The sequence below is a fragment of the Rhinolophus hipposideros genome (genome assembly GCF_964194185.1).
Source record: "Rhinolophus hipposideros genome assembly, chromosome: 7".
Lineage (NCBI taxonomy): Eukaryota > Metazoa > Chordata > Mammalia > Chiroptera > Rhinolophidae > Rhinolophus > Rhinolophus hipposideros.
Window position 1 is genome coordinate 93,718,535 of NC_138053.1, and position 19,959 is coordinate 93,738,493.

The 19,959-nt window shown below is 37.7% G+C and overlaps 1 protein-coding gene across 5 annotated transcripts in view; it reads left to right on the plus strand.

Moving 5' to 3' along the window:
- CTNND2 (catenin delta 2) overlaps nucleotides 1-19,959 on the plus strand; it is an 840,835-nt gene that overhangs the window by 431,124 nt on the left and 389,752 nt on the right. For all 5 annotated transcript variants that reach the window (XM_081054244.1, XM_081054243.1, XM_081054241.1 and 2 more), the window contains 2 exons: nucleotides 7,474-7,508; nucleotides 7,894-8,010. In XM_081054244.1, coding sequence (XP_080910370.1) covers nucleotides 7,474-7,508; nucleotides 7,894-8,010 — 152 coding nt within the window. The remainder of the gene's footprint in view (nucleotides 1-7,473; nucleotides 7,509-7,893; nucleotides 8,011-19,959) is intronic.

Sequence of the window (19,959 nt, forward strand, 5' to 3'; positions counted from 1 at the left end):
CTGTGAATTTTTATTTCTTTGTTTGTCTTGTTCCTTGGTTGTTTTCAGTTTTATAGCACACATATCAGTGACGTGATATGGTTCTTGACTTTTTCTGTCTGACTTATTTCCCTTACCATGATAATCTCAAGATCCATTCACGATGTCACAAATGGCACTGTTTCATCTTTCTTTATGGCAGAGTAGTATTCCATTGTGTATATATACCACATCTTCTTTATCCAATCATCTATTGGACACTTTGGCTGGTTCTTTGTCTTTGCTAGAGACTGGAGTCTGTCTTTTAAAGAAACCCAAATAGAACAGAATCCATGTCCATTCTCCCCGTGTAACTCTAGCTGGCCAGATCACGGGCCTGACCCTGTGGTGGTCCCGGTCTGAACGCTGGGACCATGCGTGTCCCAGCTGTGGGAACCAGAACCGCTTTGGGGTATTCATTGCCTGGAAGATTTGTCAGTCACCAGCAGCAACAAAATTAGTTTAGAATATGAATTTCCTTTGCCTCAAATTGAAAAGGAAATTAATACTGGCAATTTGGGCCTGATTTATTTTCTTCCAAGATTTTGAAAATAGCAGGTGGTCTTTAAGGTTATAGGAAGGCAAGAACAGTAGCAGCTGGCAGGCGAAGCTTCCTGTGCAGCCATGGATGGAAAAATGTATGGTTTAAAAGCAAATCTTCTTTCTTTGGAAATCACAGACTGCCTTTTTTACTTTCCCAGTTTAGTGTAGGGGGGTAAGGTAATTTAAATTCTGAAAAGCCTATAACATCGTTGTTAGCCCCCAAACATAGACAGGTTGAGTTCTGTGTTATTGAAATACTGGGCTTTCAGTTCTATGAGCTGGCTGTACTCTCTCAGGCCTCTGTTTGCCTGCGTGGGATAATCATAGCTTACTTTCTTTTCTTTAATGCCTCCTATGTTCCCAGAACTGTTGAATGGATTTACATACATTACACACGTAACTTCCTCAAGATCTCTGGGGGAAATTCTAGTAATCTTCCTGTTTATAAAATGGGGAAACTGAGGCTTAGAGTCCCATGGCCCTGTATGAGGTAGTACATTGATCATACCTCTTCATTCAATGATCCTCCAGTTCTGTGAGCTTTCTTACCCAGGCCCCTACTGGACACAAAGTGATGGGGAGCTAGCTCTGGGCTCTCTGTTCTGTGTATCAAAAGTCACAGTGAGTACTCATCACGAATGTGTGGTGACTTTATTTTACCATTTTCTCCTGGACTGGTTGTGACCGACAGCCTAGCCTGAAACCCCCATGCCTGGGTACTTCCTTAAGTCCACTGTTCCCATTTCCCCACGTCTGTCCCCATTTGACCCTCCCACAACGGCCTGCAGGGGACTCCAAGGGATGAAATAGATTAGAATAGGCCACAATCTACAAGCCACATAAACCATTTTAACAATGTATAAGAAGATAGGAAGCAATTCTACATTTGGTCAAGGTGTGTCAAGCGCTGATTACCTCATGTGGAAGTCACTTGATATGAGCTAATTTATTTAAGCCTCCAAATGTCTTCATTTAGGATGAGAGAGTTTAAAGAGCTTTCCAAAGGGTCCTGGATTGGAAGTGATGGAGCACAGTCTGGCTTTCGAGCCCACATGCTTCGCCATGTTCTTTTAGTTTAGGGGTTTCGTGCTCTAGCTTTCCGTTCAGCCCTGTAAATAGTTCTATAATAGCTGTAGCATTATACTTTTGATGAAAATATTCAAAGCAGAAAGATGTATGTTCTAAGATAAACGCATTCTAATATGGTGGCAGAAATATTAGAGCATTCATTTGAGAATACAGCACAGACATGTAGAGAGGCAATAAGTACGCTGAAGGGAAATCAGTTCCTCAGAAAGTTCTAGAAGAAGCAGGGTCACTCACTGACCTATCCTAAGGACTGGATACCGTGTGCTCATGTACAGGGGTGATAGCAGCCTGTAGCAAAGCTCCATGGAGCACCACTTCTCACCATTTTTACTGAATATGTTACATTTCCACAGTATTTAGGACTTTTGACCAAGGTCATTATATTTTGCGTCCAATACCTACTCTTGTGATGTGGCTATAAGCAAAGACATGCACTAAAAACTACTTTATGTCAGAATACACTTTGAGGTCACGTGGACATTGTAACCATAAGGCCCCTTGTTCCTGTAGGTAGTATCAAACGTCTGTACTGAAGCAATTGATTGAACAGCAGATTCTCTGGGTGATGTTTTAGGTACATTGCTTAACGTGAAAGCCAACTAACAAAAACTCACAGGTCCTTAACTTTATTTCATTTTGAAAGGTATTGTGAACAATGATTCGCCATATGGTAAAGTGTTACAAGTGATGCTTTGGGCATCAAAAAGTTGAAAAAGGAAATAAGAAAATATATTTTGAGCAAGTTCATAACAGAATAACTGTAGTAATTGTGTCTTTTCCTGACCTTAAGAAAACTCCCTGAACTTTTATGTATATAGTAAAAATGATAGAGATAGAGATAGAGATAGAGATAGAGATAGAGATAGAGATAGAGATAGAGATAGAGATAGAGACATAGATATATTGGGGGTGCCAAAAAATGTACACATTTTAAGAGATATTGTCTAAGTATTACTTTTAGAAGTTGAATTGAATTTCGGTAACAATGTGTAGTATGGCGTTCGCTCAAAAGATGGCATTAATCAAATGAATGCTAACATTATTCATTGTATTGCAATTTTAATACAGTTTTTTCCTTTTTTAAAATGAGTATACATGATTTTGGCACCGTGTGTGTGTGTGTGTGTGTGTGTGTGTGTGTGTGTGTGTAAAATCTTTAGTCAGTGTTTTTAAAATTCCCATTATTGGGATTGCGCAATATATTTCTTATGTGCAATTTTCGTTTTCCACTCTATATTTTGTTTTCGAGAACTACCCCTGTTGATACGTATGTATCTGGCTAATTTCTTTTCACTGATAAACAGTATTTAATCCATATGTGTGTCACATATGATATATAATCATACTCCTATGGTTATCCATTCCACTATTGCGGATCACGTGGGTTGCTTCCATTGTTTTGCTACTGTGGACATGTACACATCAACGGTCCTGGACAGGTACATGAATTCTCCTGGGCACAGGTGCATGGGTTCCCTGGGGCTCTAACTAGAAGAAGAACTGCTGGGTGACTGGGTATTTCCACGTAGAACACTACCAGGTATCACCTCATAGCTCCCCAAAGTGCTTTACTAACTGGTTCACGCATGTTCAATGTATGAGAATTCTTATTTCCCCATCTCCTCCCCAATACTGATTACTGTCAGACTTTCTAATTGTTTCAAAGCCTGTAGAGTATACAGAGATATCTTCTGCCTATTTTCATTCCTCCAATTCCTACCAGGGTTGAGTATCTTTTAATGTGTTCAGTAGCCATACATTCTTGACTTTTCTGCTATGCCTGAGCTGTACATATATTTGTTGACTTCTCTTCTATTTGATTTTTTAATCTCTATTTTCTTGATTTGTAGGAGTTATTTATGTGTTCTGGAAATTCACCCTTTGTAAATTATATGCATTACATCTTCTCCCAGGATGGGGCTTGTTTGTGAACTTAGTTTATCGTATTAGGATGGTACAAAAGTCATTGCGATTTTTGAAATTATTTTTAACCTTTTAAACCGCAATTACTTTTGCACCAACCTAATATTTCTGTTTTTGTTTTTATCACATAGGAGTTTAATTTCGATACAGTCAGATGTGTGAATTGAATGGCAGTTCAGAATGTGGCCTTTAGAAGCAGATATCCAGGATCATATACCTGGCTCTACTTCTTCCTGGCTGTGGGACCTCCAGCAAATTCCTTAACACCTTTTTACCTCTGTTTCATTATCTGTAAAATGGGAAAGTATTACTTCCCTTAAAAGTTTTAGTGTGAAGATTAACTATAAATCAGTTAGACTATTGCCTGGTATAAAGTGAGAGCTATATAAGTGTTAGCTATAAAATTAGTGCTTTGAATATATTGTTTTTACAGCTCTTTCTTAGCATCAATGGCTTATGTACATATTTGGGGGTATGTTTAAAGGTTAAATGTTACTTATGATGGTCTTCGTTGTGTATTTTTCTTACAATATTTGGATTCTGGAACTTATACATAGTTCTGGTTAAATACATGTTGAATGATGTAGTATTTGTATTTTTCATTAGGGTGATTTCTATTTTAAGAAATAGCATATCGGAAGTGAAAAACAACTTTATTTCCTGAAATTGAACATGCATGTATTAATAGTTACAGCAGCTTCGCAGATGACTTTTATATTATATTAGATTGAATTTCATAACTGGGAGAAAGCTCACCACGAGTAATTCCTAAACACGGGAAATAAGAGTGTCAGACACACAGGCATGATCCATGTTTATTGAATGAATAAACAGTCTGTTTGCTTTCTTAAAAATCATCCACCTTGCAGCAATTTTTAAGAGAAGAAATCAAGTGCCTAAAATATGCAATTGCATAGAATCCCCTAACAGACAGAGTAAAGTGTGCAATCAAAGGAAATAAAATCCAAACTAGGTTTCTCCTGGGACTTCTGTTTTCTGTGATCATTCGTACTTTTAATGCATCTTAACTGTGCTACAGGAATCAGGAAACTATTTAAGTGATTAATTCTCTGTCTGTGCCCAAAAGGAAGGCATCTCTGCTTTGACAAGATAGTTTCATGCTCACTGCCTATCGAATTTTTTTCAATTGTAAAAAAAAAAAAAAAAAAAATGTTTCTTCTTGCTCCGGTTGCATCATAAAATAGAAACCGTTTTGAAAGAGATGAACAAAAAGTAAATATTATGCAACAGTGCTATGTGTAGCCCTACACGTGAAATCACCCATTATGGTAGATTACAGGCCATATGACAGAGGATGGGGAGAAGGTGTAAAGCCACCTGAATTGTGCCACAGTGACCAAGACACCTGCCAGCTCTGTGCTGTGGAAATGAAGAGAAAAGGGCAGGAAATGCATATGAACTCAAATAATGACACATTTCTGAATTACTTACTATTTATTTTACAGAAACAAACAGTCCTCTAATGTCCGGGTTTTAACACAACAGTGATTTCTTTCTCACTCATGCTGTGTCTTCCATGTTTGTCAGGACTCTTCCGTCCACATGGTTACTCAGGGACCCATCTCAACACAGGGTTTAAGAAGGAAGGAGAGCCTGAGAATCTTATGTCAGCCCTTCCGTGTTTCGGACAGGAGGTGGCATTTGTCCTTTCCTCTCACAGACTTTCACATGACCCCCATGTCCATGCAAGGGGACGGCGGGAACGTGTGGTCTCCAATGGGCCTGCAAGGGGAGCAGGACGGGACTTTGATGAGCCCTGGGAGACTTGTTCACTCTCAGTGCTTCAGGTGGGAAGTAGTAATGTGTGTTTCCCTCCAAGGCTTTAAAGTATGAGTTAGGAATATGACCTGTGGAGTTGGGCAGATTAGTTTAAACCTCTGCAGAGTTCCTTCTGATCTGTGTGATCAAGTTATTTAGTATCAATCAGCCTGTAATTCCCCACCTACCAAAAAGAGATTTGTGGTTGTTGGGAATTAGCAGAGCCCCAGTATACAGTAAGTACTTAGTCAAGGGCTGTACTAGTAGAAAGAATGCAGCAGCATCGAGACAGTAATAAATCATGCAGGATGAAACAGAACAGTTTTATTGTATCAGAAAAATATTGTATCAGTTTCCTGGGGCTGCCATAGCAAACTACCATAATTGAGTGTCCTAAAACAAAAGAAAGGTGCTATTTCACCGTTTGGGGGGCCTGAAGTTCAAAATCAAGGTATGTTGGCAGGACTGTGATCCCTATGAAGGCGTGAGGGGAGGATCCTTCCTTACCTCTCCCAGGTTCTGATGGCTCCAGGTGTTCTTTGCCTCGTGGCGGCATCACTCCACTCTCTCTTCCATCGTTACATGGCCTGCTTCTCTGTGTCTCTCCTCTTCTGTCTTATAAGGACACGTGTCATGGGATTTAGGACATCTCATCTGAATATCTTTAACATAATTACATGTACAAAACCCTTTTTCCTGTAAGGAGTCTCAATTTCTAGGAATTTCATATGGATACACCTTTTTGAGGAGAGGGCTATCATCCCGCCTACAAATATACTACAAATATGAAAGCATTTTCTACTTCTATATTCGTGCCACTTAGTTGGGTATACAAGTTTGAAAATATGGAGTATAGGATTACATTTCTATTGTAGGTGTTAAACTTTGTAGTTAGATGTTACTGCTATAAAACATCACATCTTTTTGATGCAAGAAAAAGTTACATTGGACTGAATTCCTAATGTTATTTCACGTATCTACTGTCTATATAGCTCACATCATCGTAAAACCATTTTCCAGTTTGCAAAAATGGATTGGCTGCAGAGAAAGGTACCCTATAAAAGTCATATGTCTCCTGAGGGATTATTCTTGTATATATTTATATCACTCATGGCTTTTCGGAACCCTGATTTATACCAGAATTCCCTTTTCCACCCCCGCAGACGTATTCAGAAGCCGTCTCCAAGTTACAGATTAAAGTTCTAAAATCCACTTGCTGTTGTGAAACTGATGAGCTATTCATAGACGCTGCTCGCACAGAGTAAAAGATGTAGTGAAATTCGTGTAGAAAATCATTCTCAACATGATGCCTGTTGGTAATTAGCATCTAGATTTCTCAATTATTGGCATGTAAAGGGAGGCATGTCAGAAATTTTGCATATATAATGAGAGTTGTTTATATTTAGACATTTTAAATGTATTTATGTATTTAATAAATCATTTAAAATGAACATGCTGCCTGCATAGATGCACTCTATGCAATATCTCGGGCATGCCCTGTATATGAACAAACCTTTCTACTGGTGTCATTTTATAAGATGAATTTGTCAAGTGAGAGTTTGGGACCTGTAAAATCAACTGGTGGTAAAAGTGTTATAATTTTTAAGTTACTTAATTTAAGCTACAATAATGAACTGAAAGGAACTGCTCATATGGTATGTGTAGAAGAAAGAACAGGTTTATTTTATCTTCTTTATAATGAAAAAGAAGAAAGTTATTTCTTTCTTAGACTACCTGACAAAGTCTACATGAAATATTCAGACTTACATTTTAAAAGAACTAAAATTGTTCAGAGTTATATTTTAAAAGAACTAGAATTGGGTAGAACTGAATGAATGTAAAAACTATTGTAGGGCAGGCTTTGTAAAAACTGAGCTGTTCTGAAAATTACTGGAGAATGTCCATTTTAATATGCTAATTACCTGTGCCTCAAAAGGGGTATATACAGCAAATGTATTGAAGGTAAGATTGTGCCAAAATGGGGTCCCTTTTCTCAGTAAGAAGTAAAGGGAATTCCCCTGGAGCCGCCGTCATTGCCCTAATGTGCCTTTATGTCTTATAGCCTCAGTTTCCTTGTGCCTCTAACTGATGCATTATACCTATGTGTTCTCTTTTTTACAGTTCAGCAGAAGAGCAGTTTCACTGGCAATCACAAGGTAAAGGACAGCTTCTTGATACACACATTTACTTCTACATGTATCTATTGATTAATTTTCTTGTGAACTTTAGAAAGAGATTTATAAAAATGAAGATGACAGTACCTTGAGACTAAAATTAAATGAGGGTGTTATGATAGCTCACAGTTTCATGGGAATTCAGTTTTCCCAGTTCCCTTGTCACTTTATGTTCTTCCTGGACACATGGCACTGGCTGTTCCTCACTTTTCAGACCGGTTGACCGAGGAATACAATGTGATACCCAATGAGAAGTCCATCGCGGTAATACCTTTGGTTAGGGTCCACTTGATTTTTAAGTGATAGACTTTAGCTTTCATAGGAACATTTCAAGTGTCGTTTATCACTTTAATACATTGTGTTTCAGATGGTCAAAAGGATATCGAAGATGAGCTCACAACAGGCCTTGAGCTGGTGGACTCATGTATTAGATCCCTGCAGGAGTCAGGAATACTGGACCCACAGGATTATTCAACAAGTGAAAGTAAGTCAAATGATCATTATGCTTAAAGGCAATGAAGACATAACAGTGCTATGCCATTATTTTTTCTAACATAATTAATATCATGAGGCATACATAATAGAACTTCGAGATAGGTTTATACTTGTTCTATCCATTTCACTCCACTGTCTTCTCTTTCCTTCCTACATTACCCCATCCCCACCCACGTTAGATTAGAAACTCTCTTAAGCCACTAATTAGCATCTAAATTTTTCACCAGTTACAATTAGTAATTCTCACCAATGTAATATTCTTTTTGGCATCTAAACCAGCACATTGCATGAACTCATCATATATGTGTTTAATAAACACACTGTCTGCTTTAAAATGAATTGACAATGCTTTACTCATAGAGATGATTGTTGGTAGAGATTGTTGGTATAGAAATAATATAACAAAATAGAAAAAAAGATCCATGTAATATATGCAGAACTATTTAATACTATGCCATAGTATTATGCAATAACTTCTTACATTTCTATATTTAGCTATCTTATATTGCAATGTTCATCTCAACAGAGTATTTAAAGGTTTCTTTATCTCCATTTAATTACATATTTTCAACCAGAGTGGTTGAGACTTAGAAATAAAAGTGCTGTGAGTTGAAACAAGCCTCACTTTAATAAATCATAAAATTCTCTTGACTTATTTTAATAAAATCCCACAAAAAGCAAAAAAAAATTGGACCATTAAAACATGTTACCTTGATAATTTCTACATTAGAAATCAGCGGAGCATTTTATTCCTTGATTTAAAAAAAAATAATTTCCTTGAATGTTCATCAAGCTTTGCTTTAGAAAAGGAAGACATAAGAATAAAATAGCGTACTGATCTTGAAACCATTTAATTTACATATTAGTTTATTTTCTCTACAATCTTTATAATACCACTATCCTTAGGATAACACCGTCATGCATACTCAGATTTATTTAAACCCATATGCATCTCTTCGATAACACTGCTGAAGTAAGACGCATGATTTGTAGTATTCTTGTTCTCAGTGTTTTATATTTTTTAAATGCAAGATTATTACATAAAATGTAGGCTTGTCTTCTTTCTGAGTCAATAAATATATTTCTCTTGTAGCGGTAGTTGTAGTTACAACTGTAGTTAATTAATATTTGAGGTACATGTACTCACTTTATTAGAGAGCAGTAAAGCAGAGATAAAATAATTTGTGCTGGGAGGGAGAACAATGTTGGAGATCTCATTTTTCAACATAATAATAGACAGACATTTTATTATGAGTTTAAGATAAGGGATAACCTTTAATACCTGGAAGGTATAGAAAAAAAGGGAGAGTAAAAAGAGAAAAACCAATTCAAAAGAGGGACATCAACTCTATCAATGTAGCTCTACATGTAAGCACACTGGGTTCCTCTTTGGAAAGAATGAAAATTCAAATTTGTAATAAACAAAGACAAAACAGTGATATGATATTTATGAGACACACTAATAGTAATGAAGTAAGTGTTGAAATTAAAGGAATAGACATAGTAGTGACAGCACATACAAAAAACACAGAGTGGGGTTGGGAAGAACTTGTGAGATGAAGTAGAATTTCCTGCAGAAGCACTAAGCAAGGTCAAGATGAATTATATAGTGAAAATAACTTGTAAAGATGTGATAAACTCCCACTAAAATCTAGTGAACATGTATACACCAAACAACATAGCATCTGGCTATCAAAACAAAAAATACTTTAAAATGAAAGAGGTTGATGAAAACTATTGTGAATATTTCAGTACACATTTATCAGAATCAGACTAGCACTAGAAGAAAAAGGCACAGAAAGTTGGAATATATAATTGACAAATTAATGTATCAAATTAATTTAAAGTTACATTTGTTGAATGATAATATACATTTGTTATATATGTCCAAGGAATATTTACAAAAATTGATTAGGTACTTGATAAAGGCAATCCTAAAAATTAAAATGTATAGGAAGGCCACAGTCTTTGATAATAATCCAGTAAAATTAAAAGCAAATAATAAAAAATAATAAAAAATATAATGACATTAAGAAATTGACTTTTGTTATCTACTGAATCAGAATTGTTAACTGCTGAAGTTTTGTTTTTCAGAAAGGTTAGTTTTGTTATTATGTACTGAATTATCTGTCTGAAGACTCCTAGGATTTTAGTTAATTGTTCTTTTTGTAAGCCTGCAAGCTTCCTTGTTTGAAGATAGGGAAGGAAATAAAGCAAAACAAACAACACCACACACACACACCTCAAAAAGAAAAAAGAAAAAATAGTAATGAAAATACCACCCCAAAATTTTATGCCAAAGTATTTGAACCACAGTGAAATGTGAAATATTGTTATTCTTAAGAAACACTTATTTGTTCTTAGTATTTTCGGAGTCAGTTTGAGACTGCATTAATTGAGTAAAACTTAGAAAATTAATTTTTAAATGTGGAGTATGTAACTCTCATTTGGGGGATCAATTATTGCTAATTTTAAGTACTTATGAAATAAAAATCCCAATTCCTACTTCTATCTGTAGCAGGGTTCAGATGGGAAATAGATTCTACTCAAAAGAGTTTAACTGAAGAGAATTTAATTCAGTTACTACTTACAAAGGAGTGGACAAGATTAAGGGAACAAACATTGCCTGCAGAGGTAGAGGGTGTAGCAACAGACAGAAGCCTTACTACAGTGAGTCCTGAAAGAAACCTGTAGGGACTAGTATCCTATCCTCTCTCTCTCTCCTCCTACTTCTTGGGTCCTCCTCTGCCCCCCACTGGCCAGATCCACTCATAAAACAAATGCCAAGGGACCCTTGTGATATCGCCTATGTGGGAAAAGGGCAGAGAATGACTACAGGGAGCAAAGAAAATAATCAGCACAGCATTCCACTAAATACTAGAACAACCTCCCATGTTTATATTCTTGGTATATAAACTTAACGCATAGACATGTAGTGACTCTGACACATTTTATGTCATGAGCACAAACCCATCAGATTCTGATAGTCCCTTGATTTTGTGATTATTCAATCAATGGATTCATTAGCTAGAACAGACATGAAATAACCAGTGCTAAATTGGACCTGGCACGCTGCCCTTGAGAGCCAGTCTCTTAGTGCTAATTCAAAAGAAACTAAAACCACACTACATACAGTCTAAAACTAGCTTGCAAAAGTTCAAAATGGCATCCAATCTCAAACCCTAAACACACAGTATTTAGTTTGTTGTGTTTAAAAGCTTTTGTTATTTTTCTTTCCAAGGTCTGATTAAAATAAAATTTGAAGCTGAGTGAACCCATCTTCTTGAGCCTGAGACTGGCAGTAACTGCTCTACTGTACTGATTAGAGTGTCATACAGTTACCAGAGTTTTCTAACAGCTGGTATTTTTTTAGAAAACGCTATCCTAAACAATATTTAAATAATGTATACAACCTTTGCCACCCGCCACTATTTCATGACTGCCGGCTGTGTAATTTCAATTCTAACAAATATGTGTCACAGAGTCACTAGGAGAATACTGTTGTTTTGATGGGGAGAAAAAAGTTACTGTCAGACGCTTGGGGCCATTAGTGTCTCACAAAATGTACAACTTGACCCAAACTGCTGGGGACCATATTTAATCCACACATCCGTGGAGATATAAACACGGAGATAAGGATTATATCTTAGCCAAAAATTAACAAAAATATTTGTAAGTCAAAATCAGAAATAGAATGGACAACTTGAGAGAAAAGAACATATGTTTATAGGGATTAATTTCTTTAAATATTATATTTTGAAACAGTAATTATTTCTTTCTGTAGTATAGTGACAAATTGAAGTTCCATCATATTCTAGAAAAATATTAGGAAGAAAATCTTAGGAGCTTCATGTATCCTGAATGTTACGGCAAAGAAAGGAATGTACTCTTATTCTGAGTTTTAAAATCATAATGTATTTGTAAAACTCAAGAATCAGTCATATTAGGTACCATTCTAAACAGGTGGAATCCATATAGAATAATCATATGTAGTTTGACAGAGGTGGATATGTTATTTATTATTGATTTATAGTTAGTCATTTTCATTTAGTTACTGTGAATACACTTAATTCTGTGTGGCGAGAGGATTGTTGAAAGATCAGATGGTTAAAATGCTTCAAAATATAATCCCATGTACTCCAACACAGTAATAAGAAAGGTGAGAGACATCCTTGTGATGTGAATATTTTCATAATCCCTGGGAAGTGTGTCACCAAAGGATGCAGAAGTGGTTTAGGAATGTCAGGTTTTTAGAATAATTAAACAAATGAAAATGAGAAATATATCAATTGAGTGACGCACAATGTTGATGTCATGCTCAGGGAAAGAGGACTGGTTTGTTTGATTTTAGACTTTATTATGGTGGCAACCAGGTGCTTACTTAGATGGAGAGGGTGGAGAGCCTCGGGTGAGTGTACGAGGTAGCCCATCGTGCCCGTGGTGCCAAAACACCAGAATTCAAGTCCTTCTGGTCCCCTCACTCCACCAATGATTAAGGACTGTCACCTGAACTCTGGAGACCCCAAGTCCTTTCCTGGAAATGCACGTATTCAAGTTAGTTGAGTTCATCTTCAGATTATTCATTCCCTGTGAAATCTCTTCATCATAAGCCTTGTGGTCCAAGTTCTGAAATACAAATGAGTTAGTCCCCTTTCCAGAAGTTTCTCATGGTTCCAAGTCTAAAATTGTCTTTAGATACTAAATGCATCCATTTGTTTTCTTTCCCAAATCACTCACACCCACTTCCCCTACTGCCTTTGGTATGGTAGAGGCAAGGGGACATTAATAGTGGCAGAAATGGAAGGTGTGACACCCAGGTGTCACACAGGGCATATGTGGGGACAGAGCCCCAGAAAGCAGTTTGTAGGCTCTAGACCTCATGTGGAGAGGTGCTGGCTCGGATAGTGGATGGCCGTCAGCTATGGCTGGTTGGCCATCAGCTGTAGCTATTAAGCCGTTGGCCACTGATATAACTGCCGCGGCTACAGAGGGGAGCCGAGGAGAGTGAAGGAGGAGACTGAAGGAGAGTAAGGAGAGTCGAGGAGAGTTGGTCGGTTGGCAGCAAAGCGGACAGCAGGTCGCACGTCGTGTAAACCCAGCCTCCAGTGAGACCATAGTGGTATGACTTCCCTACCTATGGCTCCGTGGGTGTTCCTTTTTGGCCTCACCATGTCCTGCGTTCTTATGTGGGGAGTGGGAGCAGAGACCTTGCCTGACACCCCGCCGGACGCCCCGCACGACAAATGGCGCAGTGAGCAGAGTCCCCCGCACGACAGCATAGTACCATTCTTTAGGGTACTGCAGTTACCTTTCCTTCCAGATACTATCTCTAACCTATTTTTCAGCTAATGTTTAATTTCTTTTTGTTTGATTTCCTTCTATTACGTAGACGTTTAAGAAGCATGTTATATCTTCTCTAAAGAGGTCACCAGCTCAGGCAAATCTAGAAATTGAGGGATAGGCAAAGGCATAAAGTACCAAATGGCCCTTATCTATTCCCCAAGTGAGAGAGAACCATGTAGTTGTCATTAAAAACATCACTCTCGCCTGTGTTACCAGGGTCTCCTAGGCTCAAGTACAAAGTTGGAGACTGGTAGAAATGTCTAATAAAAATATAATTATAATTGGGGAAACCATCAAAGCATCATAGATAACCAAACCTTAATGTGAAGATCAAGTGTAAGCTGGTGAAAGTGAGGACAGTTGCAGAACTGGCATGAGCATGAGAAAAAGTGAAGAAAGAAAAAAAAACAAAAAACGGAGTCAGAATCACAGTCTTTTCCTGAAGGACAGCAGAAGGAAGGGGTCTCCTGCTGGTCCCTTATGGAGATGTCTTATGGGAGTCACCCAGAAGTTGAAACATGAGAACTGCCACCAATCAAATAATAAGTCACTTCAACAGCAACTGATAAAATCAAATCTTAATGTCCTGGGTTTTAATTGCATCACTATAGGCCCAGGTAAGTGTTCTAGTCATTCATTTTTTAAATGTATGTATTCAGCACTTATTAACACCAGCAGACAGTCTCTGCCCTTGTGGCATTTATATTCTAGTCACAAAAGGTTGTAATCAATCAGTCTAAATATAACAAGGTCAGGTAGATAATCGCTACAAGCAATGACAAAGCCGGTAAATAGTAGAGTGGGTTTTTCCAAATGGGCTTGGGCATCCCGGGGGTCCCCGAGACCCTTTCAGGGGCTCTGCAGAGGCACTGGTTTTCACATGATCCTGTGTTACTTGCCTTTCCTTGCTTATTCTCACACGGCGCGAGTTCAGCGGACATTTCCAGAGGATACATCACATGCTAGTATCTTTGCTTCATGATTCATGGACCGTGTTTGAAGTCGGGTTTCTGCACAGGAATTCCCCCCGTTCTCAGGAATTCTTTTCGCTTTCCCATTCCCAAATCCCGAGATATAAACTATTTTCTGTTCTCCACAATGAATCGTTTCCACAAAAGTGACGGCCTTTACTACCAGCCTGCTGGGTTCAAGGAGCCAATTTTCCCGATTTCCCAACCAACTTTTCTTGGGATTCAGGAACGGAAAAAAATTCCCAAGAATGGTTGGAGATTCCTGCCTGGTAACCCTAGCAATAAATAGGAAAAATGTGTAAGAGATACACTGTGAATAGTACATTTATTTCCCATTGTGGTATTACTGGAGTCGAGGAACCAATTTTCCCAATTTCCCAACCAACTTTTCTTGGGATTCGGGAATGGGAAAGCGAAAAGAGTTCCTGAAAACGGGTGGGAATTCCCACCTGGAAACCCTAGTTTGAAGTATCCTGTTTTAAACATTTCCCAGCTTTAATACAGTAAATACCATTCTATATCATGCATATAAATAAAAGCTCCTGGAGTCCTCAGTCATTTTTAAGAATGTGAAAGGGTTATGACATTAAAAAGTTTGAGAACTGCTGTAGTTTTAAGAAACTGATCAAAGAGTCAGGAAGTCCTCTGAGAAGATTCTTCTTTTTTAATTAAATTTATTGGGGTGACAGTGGTTAGTAAAAAGCCATAGATTTCAAGTGTACAATTCTATAACACATCATCTATATATTACATTGTGTGCTCACCACCCAGAGTCAAGGACCTGAGTAAAATGCACATGCCAGCCACACAGATTTCTAAGGAAGACCCTTCACAGACTCTGGCAAATCAAAACTGGTTCTTTAAGCCCGTATAATTTCATAAATAAATCATAGTGTTTTTAGGATTTAGCTTTTAAATTTTCTTTTCTTCTAAACTGATTTGTGTTCATTTTCATTTCTTTTCGCAATTATTGATAATGAGAAACACAAGTCTATTATCTTTTGACTATTAATTCATAAAGAAATATAATGCTTTTCCTGGGTTTGTGCTACATTAATTGTTTAAATGGTAAATAATCTGAAGATAAGCCTTTGCAAGGAAATACTTGGAGATGGGAGTGAACTATAAAACATACCATTCTGTGATTATAGCATCATGTAAAATGCCCTGCACAAAACATTCCTGAGCTGTACATTTGAAACTAAAGTTCTACATTTGAAGTTTATTTTTTGTGATCTGTGTCATTTTGCTCATATCCCTCCATTGTACACAGATGTAAAGAAACAGTTATCGCCTAGTGTACAATAGTCCGTGTACACTCAAACTTGGAAAAGCATGCTAATTAAGCCAATAACATTGATGGACTCTACACCAGGTTAAAAACTAAATGATTACTTCTCTATTCCTGGGACCATTACAGTGTTCATTTTCACGTAAAACATTATGCTCTGAAAGCAGCTGACCAGATGAAATCAACATTCAGGAGATAGAGACTTAGAAATGAAGTTTAAAAACACACCTGCCATAGAACAACCAAATCACTCTAAGCTTCCTTGAATCACAAACTTTTGGGGGCATGGTAGACAGACTGAACTGCCATTTTCAGGGAAATCCTCAGCAAAACTCATACATGTGAGCTTTTATGTTATTAATGAAGATCAGGGGAAAACAATCAGTTTATCGCCACTACCTACTTCTTATTCCACGTAAGTTTGTAAATTGACAAGTTCATTCAGAACCCGTGAAGAAGAAACTGCTGCTACAAATGACACTGATTAGTGGGGCAATTTAAACAAAAGTCAGTATTTTTGCGCTATAAAGTTAACTTTATAGTTAGACGCGACTAAAGTGCTTTGAGCTTAATTTAAATCAATTCAGTAATTTCACAAATAATTGGCAGTTTTCTCATTGATTTTGTAATTTATAACAATCTGTGTGTATACCACATATATATATATACATATATATATACATATACATATATATATACGTATATATGTATATATATAATTTCCACCACCTCTTTTCCTTTATTCTTTCTTAATATTTTCTATAAAAAGGTTTCCCCTTTCTCTTTATCTGATTTTGCTCATAGAATTTACTCTCATTTAAAATAAAATAATACTTAACCTTCATGTCATTCTTAACCTTCCACAAAAATTGGATAGCAGAAAAGTGGAAATAAATGCAAATGCTCTGTCACTTACAGATATGTGTGAATTGTGCTGGCATTAGTTTTCATGGTCTACATAAAGATAAGATCTTATATCATTTTGAAAGAATCAATTTAACCTAAGAGTAAGTAAAGAATGTTTCTCAACTTCCTGACAAAGGTAAATAGAAGCAAAGCTGTGGCTGTCAGGCTTCCACTCCTCAATGCATCTATCTCAGTTTGTGTGTTTATTATTCCTCTGATTGTTCCGATTTAGCAGCCCCACAAAACATTCACTGAGGACCTATTGGAGACATTGCTTAGTTCTAGTAGCTGTCTATTTTAGTGCATTCTTGTTAATAACACTTTTATTTTCATGATAAAATGATCCTTTGGAATTAAATTGGTAACTTAATCACCCCTTAGAGACCTGGTTTTGTTCTTATGATGCCTTCACGTTCCACTACTGATGACGTTGACAGCCATATCCTTTTCCCCAAGATTTCATGTACATACAGAGAATGCAAAAGAAACATATACACATTTTAAGGAGAAAAAGAACTGAATTAAACTTACACTGATGGTAAACATTTTGAGCACCTCTTGTAATTGCAGAAGTCAAATATAACTTGTATTCATCTTTTGTTATCGGTATATATTGAGTATCACTATTTTAATACAGTTTGCCTTTCTTAAAATGTGTATACATTTTTTTGGCACCCTCTGTATAATCAAACTTTGATCTTGGGAATTATTTAAGACCTAGAAAGATTAAGTTTGTCCGGTTACGTTAGAGCCAGTATTAAAATCGAGCCCAGAGTCCCTTTCTAACTACATGCATATGTTCCCACCATCTCCTCCAATTCTATAATTTAAAAATTAAGCCCGTCCTTCTCCAAAACACTGAGTCCCCAGCACACACACACACACACACACACACACACACACACACACCTCCTGCCAATCTTTCTCTTGGGAATGCCCCATGGTGAGAGTTTCTGCTTTTCCACATTCATTTAAAGAATGATATCTGGGACAGATGTTCAACTAAAGCAGACAAGAATTAACAACTCCCAATAAATCACCTTAAAACTTGTAGAAACAGAAGGTGTTTGGTGATGATGATAGATCAGGCCTGTTTGCTGGGTCCTGGGAAGGACCCAGTCCACCTGTGGGAAACTCCCAGTCTTCCTATGGGAAACTCCCAGGCACCCAAATGGCATGCCTTTGGTAGTCTTATTCTTCCAGTAGTCTTATCCTTCCAGTCTTATCCTTCCAGTCAGGTGAAGCGTGTCCAGTCATTTTTGGCTTTCCTTCACTTTCTGTGCACTTAGTCACTAAGCCCCCATGAACTTGTCTTTTAAAATGTCTCTTAAATGTGCACCTTTCTCTCCTGTCTGGCTGCAGCCACTATCCCCGTTAAGATTTCTTCAATTATTGCCTTCCTTTCTCGGCGCTGCAGAAGAGCCCTGGTCTTGTCACTCCAGCATCTCAACACATCGTCCTACTGCCTTCACCATAAGGCTTCAGAATCTCTCTTCTCATCCTATTCCCCTTCTTTTAGATGTGTAATACTGTCCCAAAATCCCGCTGTTAAACAATTAAAATTCCTCCGAGTCTGTTCTGTTTGGAGGGTTAAGGTGGCAGGGTGGGGTAGGGTTAATTTTCCCTGGACAATCAGGCATCGGTACAGGCTGCATGGAGGAGGTGACATTTAAGCAACATTTTATAAGTTTAAGAATGAGTTTTGAGGGCCGGCCCGGTGGCTCAGACGGTTTGAGCTCCATGCTCCTAACTCCGAAGGACAACAACTTGAAGCTGAACAGCACCCTCCACAATTAAGATTGAAAGGACAACAACTTGACTTGGAAAAAAAGCCTGGAAGTACACACTGTTCCCCAATAAAGTCCTGTTCCCCTTCCCCAATAAAATCTTAAAAAAAAAAAAAAAAAAAGAATGAGTTTTGAGGTTGACAGAGAGGAATTTCAGGCTAGGATAACAGAGAGAACTTCTTTGTTCTCATCTCTTCTCTCTGACACTCAATTTTGTTTGGTTTTGCTTTTAATTTCAAACAGACCACTGTAATGATCTATGCCTTGAATGTCTCATTTGTAAAATGAAGCTCACAGGGTGTTGAAAGAAAACTCTAAGTGATGTATGGGACAGTACTGTAATAAGGTTTTCAGGACAAATGAATGCCAATCAAGGTTTTATTGTTATCAGACTATGTGGCTATGTAATTAGATAATTAGATAATAATACTAATAGCTGACATTTGTATAGCAGTTGATATTTTTCCAAGCACTTGCACATCCATTATCTTGTTAGGTGCTCAAATTTGCCGAGATTAAAATTTGTAGAGATAGAATAATGAAGTGTGGTTAAGAACACACACTCTGAAGCCAGACTGTCTTGTTTGCACCCAGGCCAGCCCCAACTGTGTGGTGTCAGTTAGTGGGAACTTCAGCTTTGTCAACATAAATCATGATGATAGAACTCCTCATTGGAGTCTTGCTAAGATGTCGTGGGTTAATAGATGTAAACTGCCCAGGACAGTCCCTAGAATATAGTGAGTGACCAGTACAGGTTAGCTGGTATTAGTAGCTTCATCATCACCATCACCATCATTATCATCATCACCACCATCATCATGATCACTGTCATCACCACCATCATCATCATCATCACCATTATCACCATGATCACAATCACCATCATCATCATCACCATCATCATCACAATCACCACCATTATGACCATCATCACCATCATCATTATCATCATCATTATCATCATCATTATCATCACTATTATCACCATGATCACCATCACCATCACCATCATCATCACCACCATCATCACCATCATCATTATCATCACCACCATTATCACCATCACCATCACCAGCAGCAGCAGCATTATCACCATGATCACCATGACCATCATCACCATCATCATCACCATCACCATCATCACCATCACCACTATCATCATCATCGCTGTTATCACCATCATCACCATCATCACCATCATCATCATCACCATCATCACCATCACCACTATCATCATCATCACTGTCATCACCATCATCATCATCATCACCATTATCACCATGATCACCATCACCATCATCACCACCACCATCATCACCATCACCACCACCATCATCACCATCATCATCATCATCACCATCATCACCATCACAACCATTATCATCATCACTGTCATCACCATCATCATCATCATCACTGTTATCACCATCACCGTCATCATAACCATCACCATCATCACCACCATCACCACCATCATTATCACCTTCATCTTCATATCATCTGTGCTTCCATAAACTGAAGGTGGAGCCTAGGACTGCTGAATTCTAACCCTGGATTTTTTCCCCAACACACACCCACCCACTCCAGGGGCATGATTATGACCTAAATCATGACTTGGGAATGCCATGTTGCTGGCCAGT